General features: G+C 43.5%; 1 protein-coding gene across 1 annotated transcript in view; it reads right to left on the reverse strand.

The window, feature by feature from the left end:
* The window catches only part of stpg2 (sperm-tail PG-rich repeat containing 2), a 239,847-nt gene that overhangs the window by 154,710 nt on the left and 66,871 nt on the right, over positions 1 to 18,266 (reverse strand). The window contains exon 7 of the mRNA XM_060851462.1: positions 638 to 745. Coding sequence (XP_060707445.1) covers positions 638 to 745 — 108 coding nt within the window. The remainder of the gene's footprint in view (positions 1 to 637; positions 746 to 18,266) is intronic.

Genomic DNA, 18,266 nt, shown 5'->3' on the forward strand with positions numbered 1-18,266 from the left:
ACAGCACCAGGGACCGGGTTTGATTCCAGCCTCGGGCGACCGTCTGTGTGGAATTTGCACATTCTCCCTGTGTCTGCGTGAAACTGGAGCTTCTGGCCCAGAGGCAGGGCTCTTGCCCGAAGCGTCGACTCTCCTGTTCCTTGGATGCTGCCTGAACTGCTGCGCTTTTCCAGCAACACATTTTCAGCTCCCTTTGTTCTGCACTCACTATTAACCCCATCAAATTACTTAATCATCTCTAACCCCTCAATGAGATCACCACTCCATCTTCAATACTGAGTTTATATAGCTCCTCTCACATCCCCAGTAAAACATTCCTCAGGCAATGGGCCACTTTGGAAATGTTCTTGTTGTTCACTCGTGAACATTCTACAAGAGGGTGAAGAAAGGACATGTTTTGACAACACAGTCTCACTGAGGTGATTTGAAGGGGAACCATTACACGTGTCCTGCTGTAAAGGATGACTACAACTTGTAGACCATTAAAAACCTATTAGCACCTTCTCAACTGATGTAAACTGACCCATGGAACAAGGATATGTTGCAATCCAGGTGACACAAAGCAATTAGGTTAGTTAATAACCCACAGAAGGATTTAATGGAGAGAATATGGAAAGTAAGATGCTGTGCCCTTTACCTTGGTCTGAGACAAGAACGGTGGATGTGGAGTACTCAGTTTATCGTGGGGGCTGGTCTTCTCACCAAACAAGCTTTTTATTTCATATTTTGCAGGTCCAGGGAAGCCCTAAAAGGACAATGAACAGATAGCCAATTACACTCCAAAGCATAGTAACAGTTTATATTTATATATTGATTTGCATTGATAAGAATTAGTTTTATTGTCCCATGTATTCAAATGACCACAGTGAAAGGTTTATAAGTCACCACTTACAAAGGTATCTAGCTACAGATTCTACAGTTACAAGATCTCAGAAAATAGAGGAATTAAAAAGTCCAGCGTTGCAGAAATAAAAGTTCAGAACAACAGTCTACCAACCCAGAGCATGCTGGTACCGTGCCTCCAGTCCGTACCAAAACTGGGCTCCAAACAGTGTCGGGCTTCACCTCGCAGTTCATAAAGATGAGAGTCCGCTTGGGAATAGTGGCTTTAACATTGTAAAAATGATGGGACAGGGCACTTGTGATGCAGTGGTAGTGCCCCTACCTCTGAGACAGGAAGTCTGGGTTCAAGTCCCACCTGCTCCAGAGGTATGATATAACATCTCTGAACAGGCTAATTAGAAAAATATCTCACAGATTCAGGATCAGTGGGTCATTTTATAAATAGGTACCACAGTTAACTCTGCCCTCACAGATTGACACTGATATAGTGCTGGTTTGTTTGTGAATTTTTTTTAACCTTCAGCAGGATATTCATACAGTCATAGAATCATAGAGATGTACAGCACAGAAACAGACTCTTCGATCCAACCTGTCCATGCCGACTAGACAATCCAACTCAATTTAGTCCCACCTGCCAGCACCCGGTCCATATTCCTCCAAATCCTTCCTATTCATATCCCCATCCAGATGCCTTTTAAATGTTGTAATTGTACCATCCTCCACCACTTCCTCTGGCAGCTCATTCCATACATGCACTGCTCTCTGTGTAAAAAAGTTGCCCATTAGGTCCCTTTTATATCTTTCCTCTTTCACCGTAAACCTATGCCCTCTAGTTCTAGTCATGTAGTACTGAAAGATTCAGTAGATTTTCATTACAGTTCCTGGTATTTATATTACAATGCCAGGCTTTACCAAGGACAGACCATAAGTTGGAGTAGCAGAATTAGGCCATTCGGCCCAACGAGTCTGTTCCACCATTAGATAATATGGATGTAAGTTTGCTTGCTGAGCTGAAAGGTTTGTTTTCAGGCGTTTCATCACCAGACTAGGTAACATCATCAGTGACCCTCCGGTAAAGCACTGGTGGTATGGCCCGCTTTTTATTTATGTGTTTATAAAGCAGGCCATACCACTAGTGCTTCACTGGAGGCTCACTGAAGATGTTACCTAGTGTGGTGATGAAACGTCTGAAAGCAATCCTTCCAGCTCAGCGAGCAAACTTACATCCAGAACCTCAACCTGATCTACAAATCTTCTCAAAACTCATTAACTGATATGTTTCTCAGCCCCATTCTTCTGTCTTCTCCCCATAGCCCTCAATCCCCTTACTAATCAAGGAGTTTCATTTTAAATACACTCAATGACTTGGCGTCTACAGCCCTCTGCGGCAATGACTTCCACAGATTCATCACCCTCTGGCTGAAGAAATTCTTCCTCATCTCACTTCAAGTCAAATGTTTCACACTGAACCGCATAAAGAGCTCTGGTGAAGAGTCATCTAGACTCAAAACATTAGCTTGCTCTCTCCATGGATGCTGCCTGACCCACTGTGATTTCCAGCATTTATTGTTTTCAAGCACATAAAAAGCTGATTGGGAGATGGTCAGAAAGCTTGTTCAATGAGGTAGGTATTCAGCACTTCCTTTAAAGGAAAGAAATGAATAAGAGGTGAAGAGGGTCAGTGAGGGAGTTCCATAGTTGAACTACAATGTTCCCCCATAGAGCTGAAAACCTGCTGAGAATGGTAAAAATCCACACTGACGTGATTACTTATGTTGAGAGATTGATAAAGTTCAACGGAGGGATCATATGGAACATAAACTAGCAAAGACTAGTTGGGCCAAACAGACTTTGTCATTTGTTTTAAACACTGTGATTATAAGGTAAAGTTGCCATAGGCTTCCCAGACTATAGGGCTGTTCGCTCATTACAGAGAGGCAACTTATGGTGATTTAACCTGAGGATCACCATGCCTCAGGCAAAGGGAGAGGTTGAGAAGGAGAGTGTTTTGTGGTAAACTCAGTCAATGCAGGCATCAAACCCACATTGTTAATGTCACTCCATATTGCAGACCAGCTGTTTATTCTACTGAGCTAAATGGCCCTTACCAAGGTAAAGTTGCTGTAGTTCTACTGGACCATAGGACTGCTCCCTCATTTGATACTGAAACAAAGCATAGTGAAGAAGGCATTTGGTATGTTTGCCTTTATTTGTCAGAGTTGAAAAATGTGTTGCTGGAAAAGCGCAGCAGGTCAGGCAGCATCCAAGGAGCAGGAGAATCGATGTTTCGCGCATTATGCCCGAAACGTCGACTCTCCTGCTCCTTGGATGCTGCCTGACCTGCTGTGCTTTTCCAGCACCACATTTTTCAGCTCTGATCTCCAGCATCTGCAGTCCTTACTTTCTCCTTTTATTTGTCAGAGTATTGAGTCTAGGAGTTGGGTGGTCATGTTGCAGCTGTACAGGACAATGGTTAGGCCACTTCTCGAATACTGTGTTCAGTTTTGATTTCCCTGCAATAGGAAGGATGTTGTGAAACTTGAAAGGGTTCAGAAAAGATTTCCAAGGACGTTGCTGGGGTTGGAGGGTTTGAGTTATAGGAAGAGGCTGAATATGCTGGGGCTGTTCTCCTTGGAAAGGGAGGCTAAAGGGTTACCTTAGAGAGGTTTATAAAATCATTTAGGGCGGCACAGTGGCACAGTGGTTAGCACTGCTGCCTCACAGCGCCAGGGACCTGGGTTCAATTCCGGCCTCAGGCGACTGACTGTGTGGAGTTTGCACGTTCTCCCCGTGTCTGTGTGGGTTTCCTCCGGGTGCTCCAGTTTCCTCCCATTGTCCAAAGATGTGCGGGTCAGGTGAATTGGCCGTGCTAAATTGCCCATAGTGTTAGGTAAGTGGGTTGTGCTTCGGCGGGTCGGTGTGGACTTGTTGGGCCGAAGGGCCTGTTTCCACACTGTAAGTAATCTAAAAAAAATCATGAGGGACATGGATAGGGTGAATAGCCAAAGTCTTTATCCCTGGGTAATGGAGTCCAAAACTAGGGGGAACTAGTTTGAGGTGAGAGGGGAAAGATTTAAAAGGGACCTAAGGGGAACTTTTTCATGCAGAGGGCGGTGGGTGTATAGAACACCCTGCCAGAGGAAGTGGTGGAGGCTGGTACAACTACAACATTTAAAAGGCATCTGGATGGGTATATGAATAGGAAGGGTTTAGAGGGATATGGGCCAGGTGCTGGCAAATGGGACTAGATTGCTTTAAGATATCTGTTCAGTGTGGATGAGTTGGAACGAAGGGTCTGTTTCTGTGCCGTACATCTTTGTGACTCTAAATGACAAAAACAATATATGCTCACAGAAAATAACATACTGAGGAACAGTGCTGAAGGTCATGTCGGAAAGGTTACAAAAACTGATGTATTCCAATGAAGGTTGCGAAAGTCACAATTTGTTCTGACATCCTTTAGCTGATGTGCAGCTAAGCAGTGGCCCCCAGTGTGACATAATGTTTGTCATTTGAGTGATGACAGGTGCCATTAACTTACATGGGACATCGTCTCACCCAGGTCATTGAGTGAACAATCAACGATGATAAGTGAGGCACTATGTTCTTTGGGGCACCATTCACGTGTCACCAATTGACCTGACGGGGTTAACAGAGCATTGTTTTTGACAGACTGAACACCTATATGGATTACTGAAAGAACATGAGATAGACTATGCCTTTGTGCATTGTGTCTGTGCACATATTTAGTGCATTGGTCATGTTTGCTGACACCCCAGTGTATATCTTACTGAGAACAAGGAAGTGATAATATGTCCACAGACTGCCAATTCAGAAGGCTGGCTCATGTTATTACTGTTCATGAAAGCAACACAATCGATTGTAAAGTGAACAAGAACAACTTAAAAAGTCAGCAACAACAGTATAAACATGAAAAACACACTCTGCTGCTTTAGGCCTGTGAGCCCAACCTTTCCCCAATAGAAAACAAATTAAAATTCTTAAAACACTTTGTCAAGCTGAGCATATCCATGCATTTGTTTCTGCCTTAAGAAATCAAAAAACATTAAAAGGGTCTGAAATGCACAGCAGGGGAACAGAAGGAGACAAGTTTGAAAAAATTGGAACAAGGCATTATATCCCTCAGCATCTGGCCAGTGGCATTGAGAACAGGCAGCTGAGGGCAGTGCGCTAAGCAGAGGTCTCATCAAAGACAGTTGAACTTTTAACTTTATTCCTTCTACTTTTCTAGTTTGTATTAAGAAGGACTTTAATATCAACTATTACCTCATTACGTATTTTTCAACGTAAGTCTATGAAGGTAATTCTTAACTTTTTTAATGATTTGGAGATGCTGGGGTGTACAAAGTTAAAAATCACAGCATGAAGTTATAGTCCAACAGGTGTATTTGGAAGCACTAGCTTTCGGAGCACTGCTCCCTCAGGTGGTTGTGACCTGATGAAGGAGCGGCGCTGCGAAAGCTAGTGCTTCCAAATAAGATGTACAGAACACACCGGCAGAGGAAATGGTGGAGGCTGGTACAATTACAACATTCAAAAGGCACAGCGTGGCATGGTGGCTCAGTGGTTAGCGCTGCTGCACAGCACCAGGGTCCCAGGTTCGATTCCAGCCTCAGGTGACTGCGTGGAGTTTGCACATTCTCCCCATGTCTGCGTAGGATTCCTCCAGGTGCTCTGATTTCCTCTCACAGTCCAAAGATGTACAAGTTAGATGAATTTGCCATGCTAAATTGCCCATAGTGTTAGGTGTATTAGTCAGAGGGAAATGGGACTGGGTGGGTTACTCTTCGGAGGGTCAGTGCGGACTTGTTTTCACTTACTACGTTGTACCTACCTCATTGTTGTGGTTCTGTTCACCGAGCTGGGAATTTGTGTCGCAGACGTTTCGTCCCCTGTCTAGGTGGCATCCTCAGTGCTTGGGAGCCTCCTGTGAAGCGCTTCTGTGATCTTTCCTCCGGCATTTGTAGTGGTTTGAATCTGTCGCTTCCGGTTGTCAGTTCCAGCTGTCCGTTGCAGTGGCCGGTATATTGGGTCCAGGTCGATGTGCTTATTGATTGAATCTGTGGATGAGTGCCATGCCTCTAGGAATTCCCTGGCTGTTCTCTGTTTGGCTTGCCCTATAATAGTAGTGTTGTCCCAGTCGAATTCATGTTGCTTGTCATCTGAGTGCGTGGCTACTAAGGACAGCTGGTCATGTCGTTTCGTGGCTAGTTGGTGTTCATGGATGCGGACCATTAGCTGTCTTCCTGTTTGTCCTATGTAGTGTTTTGTGCAGTCCTTGCATGGGTTTGTACAGTACATTGGTTTTGCTCATGCTGGGTATCAGGTCCTTCGTCCTGGTGAGTTGTTGTCTGAGAGTGGCTGTTGGTTTGTGTGCTGTTATGAGTCCTAGTGGTCACAGTAGTCTGGCTGTCAGTTTGGAAATGCTCTTGATGTATGGTAGTGTGGCTAGTCCTTTGGAAAGCCAGGAAAGCCAACACACACAGACCAAGTCCTAAACTACGAAAGCAACCACCCCAACACACACAAAAGAAGCTGAATCAAGACACTATTCAAAAGGGCCACAACACACTGCAGAACACCAGAACTGCAAAAAAAGGAAGAAGAACACCTATACAATGTATTCACCAAAAAACGGATACCCGTGCAATTTCATGAACAGATGCCTAAGGGAAAGATAACGGAACGAGGACATGCTGCAACCCAAAGGACTAGCCACACTACCATACATCAGGAGCATTTCCAAACTGACAGCCAGACTACTGTGACCACTAGGACTCATAACAGCACACAAACCAACAGCCACTCTCAGACAACAACTCACCAGAACGAAGGACCCGATACCCAGCATGAGCAAAACCAATGTAGTGTACAAAATCCCAAGCAAGGACTGCACAAAACACTACATAGGACAAACAGGAAGACAGCTAACGATCAGCATCCATGAACACCAACTAGCCACAAAATGACACAACCAGCTATCCTTAGTAGCCCCACACGCAGATGACAAGCAACATGAATTCGACTGGGGCAGCACTACTATTTTAGGACAAGCCAAACAGAGAACAGCCAGGGAATTCCTAGATGCATGGCACTCATCCACAGATTCAATCAATAAACACATTGACCTGGACCCAATATACCGACCACTGCAGCGGACAGCTGGAACTGACAACTGGAAGTGGCAGAGACAAACCACTACAAATGCCGGAGGAAAGATCACAGAAGCGCTTCACAGGAGGCTCCCAAGCACTGAGGATGTCACCTAGACAGGGGATGAAACGTCTGCGACACAAATTCCCAGCTCAGCAAACAGAACCACAACAACGAGCACCCGAACTACAAATCTTCTCCCAAACTTTGTATCCACCTCAGTACCTTTGTATCTAAGATGGCACCGTGTGGTGAACTTTTCAATGTATTCCTGTACTCCCATACTTGAGTACACATGAGAATACAATCTAAATCGAAATCTAAAAATTCAGATGTACTACAGCCTGAATCTTTGTAGTATATCACTGACCTATAAGAACATACAGAGACAGGAACAGGAGGAGCTTCTTTAGCCCTTCAGAACTTACAGACTTCACTGAGACCATGGTGATTTGCAACCTAACTCCATATTCCCACCTTCGCCCCCTGGTAGATGGGGCACTGTTAGCTCTGAAGTCCTTCGATGCAATTGTACCACTGCCACAGTGCCCATGATGGCTGGTAACATATAATAGAGCCAAGTCACAGGTCCCAGAAAGCTTGCAGTTCAAAAAAGGGAAAGACTGAAAATTACTATCGATATATTTTAAATAATTATATCACAAGGTCAGAAGTGGGGATGTTTGTCAATAATGGCACAATGTTCAGCACTACTCACAATTCCTCAGACACTAAAGCAGTCCATGCTCAAATTCAACAAGATCTGGACAACATCAGTGCTGGGCTGACAAGTAACATTTGTGATACACAAAGGACAGGCAATGACCATCTACAATAGAAAACGATCCAACCACCACCTCTTGACATTCAATAGTATTACCTTCACTGAATCTCCCACTGTCAACATCCTGAGCATTACCATTGACCAGAAACTCAACTGGACTCACCACATAAACACAGTAGTTACAAGAGCAGGTCAGAGGCTCCGAATACCACTCCCCAAAGCCTGTCCACCACCTGCAAGGCACTATCAGGAGTGTGATGGAATATTCCCCACTTGCCCGGATGAGTGCAGCTCCAATAATACTCAAGAAGCTCGACACCATCCAGAACAAAGCAGCCCACTTGATTGGTACCATATTTACAAACATCCACTCCCTCCACCATCGGTGCTCAGCAGCAGAACTCTATACCATCTACAAGGTGCACTACAAAACTTCACCAAATCTCTTTATACAATACCTTCAAAACCCATGACTACTTCAATCTAGAATGACAAAGGTAGCAGATACATGGGAACACCACCCCCTGCAAGTTCCACTCCAAGCCACTCACCATCCTGACTTGGAAATATATTGTCACTGTCACTAGGTCAAAATACTTTCTGTCATGGCATTAAACTTTGGCTTGGAATACAGATCAGTGATACTTGAATTCAAACTCACTCAAAAAGCACCAATAAGACTGAGCAATGGATGTGTATTCATAATGTCCTGCTTACAAACACACATATTTATGAACACGATCCCATATAGGGGAGGAATTATAAAGACATGACACACAAGTTCCTGTACTGACAAATAGCTCCTTTATATTGTCCTGCACGGTGTTCCGACTTGTGTACAAATCGACTTGCAAGAGGACTCCAGAACATAATCCATTGGAACCTGGAGACTGCCTGTACCTTTGTCAACTCTGGGCCCAAACCCGCAGAGTCCAGCATATGCTTTTAATAATTACAGCTGAAGGATAATGCTGATCGGGTGAGGGTGAAGAGGGAAGGGAGGAGACCAGTATTAACCAGCCCTCTCACCCCACAATCTCTGGTCCTCTCACTCCTCCTCTTCTGTCTCCTTCTTACCCCTCCTCCCCCTCCCCCCACTTCTCTCTCGTTATCCCTCCTCCCCAGCTCCTTCCACCTCTGTCCTTCTCACCCCTCCCCTTCTCTCCATCTTAACCCCTATTCCCCCTCCTACCCCTCTCTCCCTCACATCCCTCCTCTCCCTTTATCCCTCTCACTTCTCCTCCCCCCTGCCCTTTCTCACCCTTCTTCTGCCTCTGTCAAAAATACAGGAGCCTTTAAAAAAGAATTAAATAAATTTTTGAAGGAGAAAAACCTTGCAGGGATATAAGGCAAGAGGAAAAGGACTGGATTACTGTTTGAAATGTGTTAGTTCACAGCATAGAAACAGACTCTTTGGTCCACGCATCCGTGCCAACTAGACATCCCAATCTGACCTAGTCCCATTTGCCAACATTTGGCCCACATCCCTGCAAATTCATGTCCCCATCCAGATGCTTTTTAAATGTTGTAATTGTACCAGCCTCCATCACTTCCTCTGGCAGCTCATTCCATACACGTACCACCCTCTGCGTGAAAAAATTGCCTCTTGGATCCCTTTTGTCCTCTCACTTTACACCCTCTAGTTTTTTGTGTTAATGGACAGAATGGCCTCATTTATACGATATTATGAATGCAGAATTTTCAAATGTTTACTAAATAATTGTGCATTGAGAGATATGAACAAGAACGGTGAATAACATGAAAGACGATCGAATGAGAGTGAAGAGAAATATTTGAAGCTCTGGCAACAGGTTACTGGCCTAACTGATGAGTTAGTGTCAATGCAGCTGTAAAAACCAGATTCCATGGGGACATTGGCCATTTCATGGATCTCAGGGCAGGCAGGTGTTGGAGTTCAGTCCATCCTCACATGAAAGTTCATATGCTCTCTTCATTTTCAAAGAAGTTATTGAGTGGATTGTAAATGTAAAAAGTGAGGTCTGCAGATGCTGGAGATCAGAGCTGAAAATTTGTTGCTGGTTAAAGCACAGCAGGTCAGGCAGCATCCAAGGAACAGGAAATTCGACATTTCGGGTCAGAGCCCTTCATCAGGGCTTCCTGATGAAGGGCTCTGGCCCGAAACGTCGAATTTCCTGTTCCTTGGATGCTGCCTGACCTGCTGTGCTTTAACCAGCAATTAAATTTTCAGTTCTGGATTGTAAATGTGACAACAACAACTCGCACTTCCATAGTGCCAGCAAAACATCCCAGGGCAATAGTCAGGAGCTTTTGTAGACAATACAGTATGTGGCACCAGGGCATGTATTAGGACTAGTGTGACCAAAGGTTTGGTCAAAGAGTTAAATTTTAATCAGCATCTTAAAGGCGGGAGAGAAAGCATTGAAAAATTCTTGTGTAATAGGATGAAAGTAGACTCAAAAATACCGACTAATTTCAGAAGAGGAGGCCATGGGCAAACAGAACAATAGAGTATTACCATGGTTAGTATGTATCATTAACAGGACTCTCTGAAGTAAAACCACTTCATTTTTAAAAAATGCTTTTCTGTAGGTAATATGGCTTTTTGAATCAAGTGGGATTTGAACCATTTCTGAAATGCTACTAGCAAAACACCAGGTGGGCTCGAAAAATGTAGCTATTAAGTGTTCAATATATCCGCAGAATGTGGGATTGATGCTGAGACAAGTCGCCCCAGGCAAATTCTCAGCATTTTTGCTTGCTCTGTGTAAGATAACTAGCTGTACGTCCCTAGGTAGGACAACTTTGCCAAGTTCTCCGCCAGGCCTAGAGGGCAGTGCTGCCAATAATGACCCATCTGCTAACCACTCGCAAGCAGCTAGCAATTTCTAATGAAGACAGATGGGGTGGGCCTGGACTGGCAGTCTGCAGGGTTACTAATGAAACCATCTAATGGTCACTACCTGCCTCCTTTGACTGATTGATGACCACAGTGTGAACTTGAAGCCAGTGCCCATGACATTATGCGGTCATTAGTCATGGTGGGGGACAACTGTACCCTTCACGCTGTCCTTTTCCGTTTCTGAAAAATGCCACATTTACTTATATCCGTCGGTCATTTGCAATAACCTTGCTCAGGCTGCTTGCAACTGAGCCTTTGCCAAGATTTCATTCCTTTGAAATAGTGACAGCTTAAGCAAGTGGAAAAAGACTTGAAGAAAGGTAGTTTAGAACAGTGGGAGCTATAAATTACATGTTGAAGCTATCTGGTGTCCTTATCTGTGCAGTCACTATGGCTGAATGTCAGGAACAGCAGAAATCATGGCATCATGAAACACAGGAGGAGGCCATTTATTCAGTCCTGCTCGTGCTGGCTCTCTGAAAGACTGATCCAATTCGTCCCACCCTGCTCTTTTCCCACAGCACTGCAATGCTTCTCAATCCCCAGGAAATACCCAAAAAGAGAAAAGCCTTTTGAAATTGCCCCATCAAGTGACATTTTGCTTTAATTAACACTTCATCGGGTGTGGGCATCGCTGCATTTTTTTGTCCAGCCCTAATTGGCCTTGGATTAAATTTTTCAGCCAAATCAGATTGTTCTTAACAGTCAGTCACATTGTTATGGATCTGCTGTTACACTGTTGTAAAGATGCACTGTATTTAATGTTGCATGAAGGATTGCTCACTGTGCAGTAAACCATGCCGGGGATGGTTTTGAATGGTGACTGGTTTACAGTTTTTCTCTCTATTTTATCTCTACAGCTTGGAGGGAAGTTTAATAAGAAGGCTGTGAGCTGCAGGAAAGCTTGCTATGAACAAGCTGCCCAGCTGATCTCTCCCGTTTCTGAAAAGAAACCCCTCTGCATTAGTTCAGAGTGAAACTCACTTGTTCTTTTGAAAGAATGACTGAAAGAGCATCTCAAGGCTGTACATCCTGAGCAATCTGTGTCAGCAAGGCTTCGGAGAGAACAATGCATGATTAGTCACATGACCAGACCTGCAAGAACATCAGAGCGACAGACTCTGGAATATTCTACACTATATCCTTTTGGCTTCAAGAATAACTAATTAGTTAAATTGCTTGAAAACAACAAACATTAGAGCTCACAGTGGGTCAGGCAGCATCCATGGAGAGAGCAAGCTAACGTTTCGAGTCTAGATGACTCTTTACTGGAACTGAATTGCTTACTTCTTCTATTTTTTTTCTTCAGCAAGCCAATCTCTGTCGAAAACTCTTTTATTCTCTTTCGCGCATAGATGTGTGCTTGCGTGTGTGTGTGTGTGTGTGCATGTGTGTTTGTGTGTGTGCGCACATGCATGCGTGCATGTATATGTGTGTGTATGCACGTGTGTGCGTGTCTTTGTGTGTGTATATGCGTGTGTGTGTTTGTGTGCGCACGTGTGCGTTTGTGTGTGTGTATATGTGTGCATGCGTGCGCGCGTCTGTGTGCGTGTGTGTGTGCGTGTTTGGAGGAATAAGCATAATTATTGCTATTTTACTGGCGGTATATGTCAACTAAATATTGCATTTTACTGACTAAACTTTGGTTTTGTTCACAAACTAATAATGGTGTTTGGAGATACTTTGCTGTAAAACCCTGACAGATATTTATTGGTCATCTTGGTAACTGGGAAAAGTATTTTTATGTTGTGACCCATGGGGATGGGGGAGACTAAAGTGACAGTGCACTCCCCAAACATTGTCTGCATCAAGCAGACCAGGTGGTGATAGAGGATCACTTCCCTGAAGATCATCAGTGAACCTGATGAGTTTTTACAAGAATAGACATCATTACTGTTGCAAATATCACCTTGCAATTCTGGATTTGTGAACTGAACTTAAATTCCACCAGTTACTGTTCAGGGGGAGGGATTTAAACTGTGTAATATAACAGCAATACCCTGGTTCTCTCAACCACTTGCACAGTGACATTGCCACTTACTCTTCTTTACCAGCTCCCCAGTGGGATATACCTGAGGGAAAACCCAAGGGCAGATAGTTGAGCCTTTGACTGGATCTGCATCTATTGATGCCTGGCAGTGTATTCCAAACACTGAAAGAGACAGAGGCAGATAGAAACTTCATAATCTAGGGAGTTCAACTATTCCCAGGGATAGGCAGGAATGTGGGATTGAGGTTACAAACACGAAAACTGGAGCAGAATTGAGGGGCTGAATGGTCCACCCCTACTCCTAATGTTTATGTTGTAGGTAAAGCATTTTCTCTTGTTGTTTTGCTAATCGCCATAAATCTCTGTCCTTTGGTTCCCAACCCCTCAGTCTCAGGAAATAGTTTTGTGTTATTTACTCCAAACTCAGTATGATTTTAAACAATTCCATCAAATTTCACTTCACCTTCTCTGAAAGAGAACTGATCACTTCCATCCAAGTAATTGCAATCCTTTATCCCTACACTGTGGAAGCAGACCATTCAGCCCACACTGACCCTCCAAACAGCATCCCACCGAGACACACCCCACCCCTGTATTTCACTTGTCTAATCCCCCTAACCTGCACATCTTCAGACTGTGGGAGGAAACTGGAGCACACCCACACAGTCATGGGGAGAACATGCAAACTCCATACAAACAGTCACCCGATGCTGGAATCGAACCCGGGTCCCTGGCACTGTGAGACAGCAGTGCTAACCACAGAGCCACCGTGCCACTCTGATATCTAACTACATATAATTGATGTGATAGCGATTTTTGAGAAGATTTGTAGCTCAGGTTGAAGATAAGTATGTAAGGTAGGTTGCTGACCTGAAAGGTTTGTTTTCAGACATTTTGTCACCATGACTAGGTAACATCATCAGTGAGAGTCTCTAGTGAACCGCTGGCGGTATGTCCTGCTTTTTTTACATACTTCTAATTTATGTGAAGTCAATATTAGTCAAATGTTGAAATTAATTTCCAAATACCATGTTATTATTTTGACCAGTACCAGGATCTTCCAAAAATACACATATGAAGAGTTTATTAATTGTGATTATTAAAAAAGCCAAGTCTGTACAGATGAAACTAAACAGACTAATATTTTAAATCCCAGCACAAACTTCCTCCCAATACTAATAAGTATATACAGTCTAATTGCAAACAAGTGAAATATTGGCGAACCATTGTATTGATAATTAAAATACCAACATTAAAACACAATCTCCTGCTGATTTGCAGTAACACAGCCACTTCAAGGACTGTAACAGGGAGTTAGCTGCTGTCAGAGCACAGGTTAGAGTTAGAGCTGTCTTTCATTTGCACTCATTGCTTAGGCTAAACCAAAGGGAAGGAATGTCTTGGAGTACATTGTTACAAGGAGCTAAAAATTAAGTACACAAATCTCCTCAAATACAGTTCCTTAATTCCTCGCCGTTTCTTCTCCTGAAAAGATTTTACACTGCATTAGATTCAAGTTAACAGTCTTATATCCAATTGACTAAGGGCTGTGAACAGCTACAACTATACTTTAAAGAAAGACATTATGTAGCAATTTCCACAACCTTGGGGTGTACCAAAACATTTTATATTTCAACGGAACACATTGAAGTGAGATTACTGGTGGAAAAAAGGCAGCAATCTCTATACACACAGTAAGTTCTCACACACAAGCAATGGGAAGATAATCTGCTTTCATGATGTTACTTGCGAGATAAACATTAGCCAGGGTGCCAGGGAGAACTCTCCAGCTCTGCTAATAAATAGCCTCATGGGATCTTTTATACCCAAGTGAGAGTGGGCCTAAGTTTAACATCTGATCTGAAAGATAGCGTCAAAAGGATTCTGGGTATTCCAAGATGGCGGACAGGGAAAATTGTTGCTGTAAAAGCTGCTCCTTTTTTTTTGCAGTACTTTAGGTGTTGGAGCTGATTTCCTCAAATTCCAGGAGCAGCAATTACTGTTTTATAAGCTGTTGCATTGTTTTGGAACTTTGGGGAGATAAATGATCAAAATAACAGCACTTTAAAAAAGAGGAGGAGAGACAAAGACAGGGACAACATGGTCAGTGAATTAAATGAGAGAGAAACCTACACTGCTGTCTGACACAGCTGTGAATCTGCACAGCTACTGCTCTTGCTGTTTCAGTTCAAGTGTCTCTGGACATCAGAGTGCATCTAAGAAAAATTAACAAACAGCAAAATTCACAGCTGACATTGCAGGAATCAGCTGGGGCTGTTTTCCCTGGAGCCTCAGAGGCTGAGGGGTGACCTTATGGAGGTTTATAAAATCATGAGGGGCACGGATAGGATAAACAGACAAAGTCTTTTCCCTGGGGTCGGGGAGTCTAGGATTAGAGGGCATAGGTTTACGGTGAGAGGGAAAATATTTAAAAGGGGATCTAAGGGGCAACTTTTTCGCACAGAGGGTGGTGCACGTATGGAATGAGCTGCCAGAGGATGTGGTGGAGGTTGGTACAATTTCAACATTTAAAAGGCATCTGGAGGGTATATGAATAGGAAGGGTTTAGAGGGATATGGGCCAAGTGCTGGCAAATGGGACGAGATTAGATTAGGATATCTGGTTGGCATGGACGAGTTGGACGAAAGGGTCTGTTTCCGTGCTGTACATCTCTATGACTCTAAGTCACATGACACCAGCTTATAGTCCAAGAGGTTTATTTGAAATCACCAAACAGGTTTCTGACATTGTCGACCCCAGTCCAACATCGGCACCTCCACATGCTGAAAAATAGAAGCAGTGACAGTGCATACTATCTCTGTACTGCATGGGAAATTTCAGCCTAGATTTTTTAGGTTCAAGTCAAATGAGATATGAACATACAGGTAGTTCTTTCGTAATGCAATGGTTGCTTTCTTATGAAAACCCCTGTTGCAGAAAAATCGCACTTTAGAAACAATGCTTAAAGTGTTGGTGATGTAATCTGCGTTATAGCCAACACATGCTTTAGAAATTGTGTCTCCAATTCATCAATCACATTACAGTAAATTTGCATTAACGAAATGCGCTTTATAGCAGAACGACCTGGATAAAATAGAGCTAAAAGTAGACCATTCAGCCCATCTAGTCTGTTCCACCATTCAAGAATATCATTGTTGATCTGCTTGCGTTTCCAGTCCCATATTTCCAGCCACTCCAACAATCCTCATCTCCTGGAATCTAACCTCCTCTGTCTCAAACATATTCAAGATACATCCTTCTGAGGCAGAGAGTTCCACAGTCAGACAGCCTTCAGAGAGAAAAATATTCTCCTTATTTCTGTTCTAAAGAGGCAGTCCCTAACTAAAACAGAAAGTGCTGGAGAAACTCAGCAGGTCTGGTAGCAGCTATTGAAGGAGAAACAGAGTTAACTTTCCAAATCTTGAGGAAGGGTCACTGCATGTCTTTTTCCCCAGGGTATGGGAATCCAAAAGGAGGGCACGAGTTTAAAGTGAAAGGGGAATGATTTACAAGGGAATAACATTTTCCAACAGAGGGTGGGGTGAGTATGGAATGAGCTGCCAGAGGAAGTGGTGGAGCTGGTACAATTACAGCATTTAAAAGAATGGGAATATGAACAGGAGTGGTTTAGAGGGATATGGGTCAAATGCTGGCAATTGGGACTAGATTAATATAGGATATCTGGTCAGCATGGACGAGTTGGACCGGAGGGTCTGTTTCCATGTTGTATAACTCTGTGACTCTATGACTCTCTGAGTGCAAACATTGATTGTTTCTCTCTTCATAGAAACTGCCAGACCTGCTGAGTTTCTCCAGCACTTTCTGTTTTGTTTCTGATTCGCAGCATCCGCAGTTTTTTTCGTTTTAACCCTAATTTTGAAACATTGACACCTGCCCTGATCCTGGATTAAGCCACAAGAGGAAACACTCTTTCCACATCTACCTTTTCATGACCATAACCCGACACATTCTGTTTCAGAAACATATGTGCTATCAATTGTGCCAGAGGCTGAGACTGTCAAACAAATGTATATGATGACAATTTATATCGAATATTGCTGGTGTGGCAGTTACGTGTTCTGAAATCTGGATAAAATTCTGCTGAGATCAACCAATTTATAATGAAGCTTTGTCATCCAGTTGGATATGACAGATAATAGACAACAGAGTTATGATAAAATACCCTGAACTGGGTATAAATGGGAATGAATGTTGCAGAATAGATTGAAAATATAATAAAGTGACACTAAAGTTGCATTTGATCAATGGAAAATGGTCACAGATAAACTCTTTAGTATAGTGATGAGGCTGAAGCTTTCTCTCAATGAACAGTGGTTTACATCGAAAGGGGAAATGACTGACTTGTATATTTCAGTTGTTGGCAGATCTAGCTTTGGGCATTCTCTGTAATGTAAGGTCACAAAGCTTTTCTGATGTTGTCAGCCATGGCCCAGGTTGGTGAGACTCTCACTGTGTAGGCAGAGGCTGTGGGTTCAAGGCCCACACCAAGTCTTCAGCTCCACGAGACGGGCTGACCCACCATTGCAGTAATGAGGCAATGCTGCAGGGTCAGAGGTTCCAACTTTCAGATGTGTCGTTAGACTGAGGGTGAGAGGGGAGAGACAGCAGCAGAGAGAGACCAGAAAACGAGTGGGCATAACTTTGGCAGATAGAGTACAATGTGAACTTGTCCACTTTAGCAGGAATAATTGAAAGCAGCTTTAGGTTAACCAGAGAATGGTATGTGCTGAACTCATTGACACAGGGGCTCTGGATGTGCTGGTACGTGAATCGCAAAATGCAAGTACAGCAACTGGTTCTGTATGTTTTACTGCAAGTTGTATCGGGCATTGGTGTGCCTATGTCTAGAGCACTGTGTACAATTTTGATCCCCTTATTTGTAAAAGGATATCACTGTGAAGCAGGTCAGAGAAGGCTCATCATACTTATTCAGGGGATAAAGGGGTGCCCTTATGAGGAAAGGTTGCTGTATTTGGACCAACATAGGCAAGTTCACATTGGAAGGATATAGGCCGGGTGCTGGCAGGTGGGACTAGATTGGGTTGGGATATCTGGTCGGCATGGACGGGTTGGACCGGAGGGTCTGTTTCCATGCTGTACATCTCTCTGACTCTATGACTCACAGAGGCGGTTTCTCGTCACCAAGTCCACCTTTACCCACACATGGGGAGTTCTTGACACTGACCCAGCTCCCTCAGGGCCAGGTCTCAGAGTGAATAGAACTCGGACACTCCTTTTTATATCTCAGCCAGGGCTCCCTCATTGGACCAGGTTAATCAAGGAACTCATATTCTATTAGGTCTATCAAGCTGATCCCATTACAATCACCACAGAGAGAGCAGGAGTGTTCCTTCCAGTGGTCTGGATAATATTTACCATTCAACCAATCACAAAAACAGATTTTCTGGTCATTATCACATTGCTGCTTGTTGGATCTCGCTGTGTACACTGTTAGCTGCTATAGTTCCTATATTACAACAGTGACCACACTCCAAAAACAGGTTCACTGACTGTAAAGTGTTTGGGAATGTCATGAGACACAATGTAGAAATGCTGTATCTTCCTTCTTTTAT

Source organism: Hemiscyllium ocellatum, chromosome 36 (assembly GCF_020745735.1).
Source record: "Hemiscyllium ocellatum isolate sHemOce1 chromosome 36, sHemOce1.pat.X.cur, whole genome shotgun sequence".
NCBI lineage: Eukaryota > Metazoa > Chordata > Chondrichthyes > Orectolobiformes > Hemiscylliidae > Hemiscyllium > Hemiscyllium ocellatum.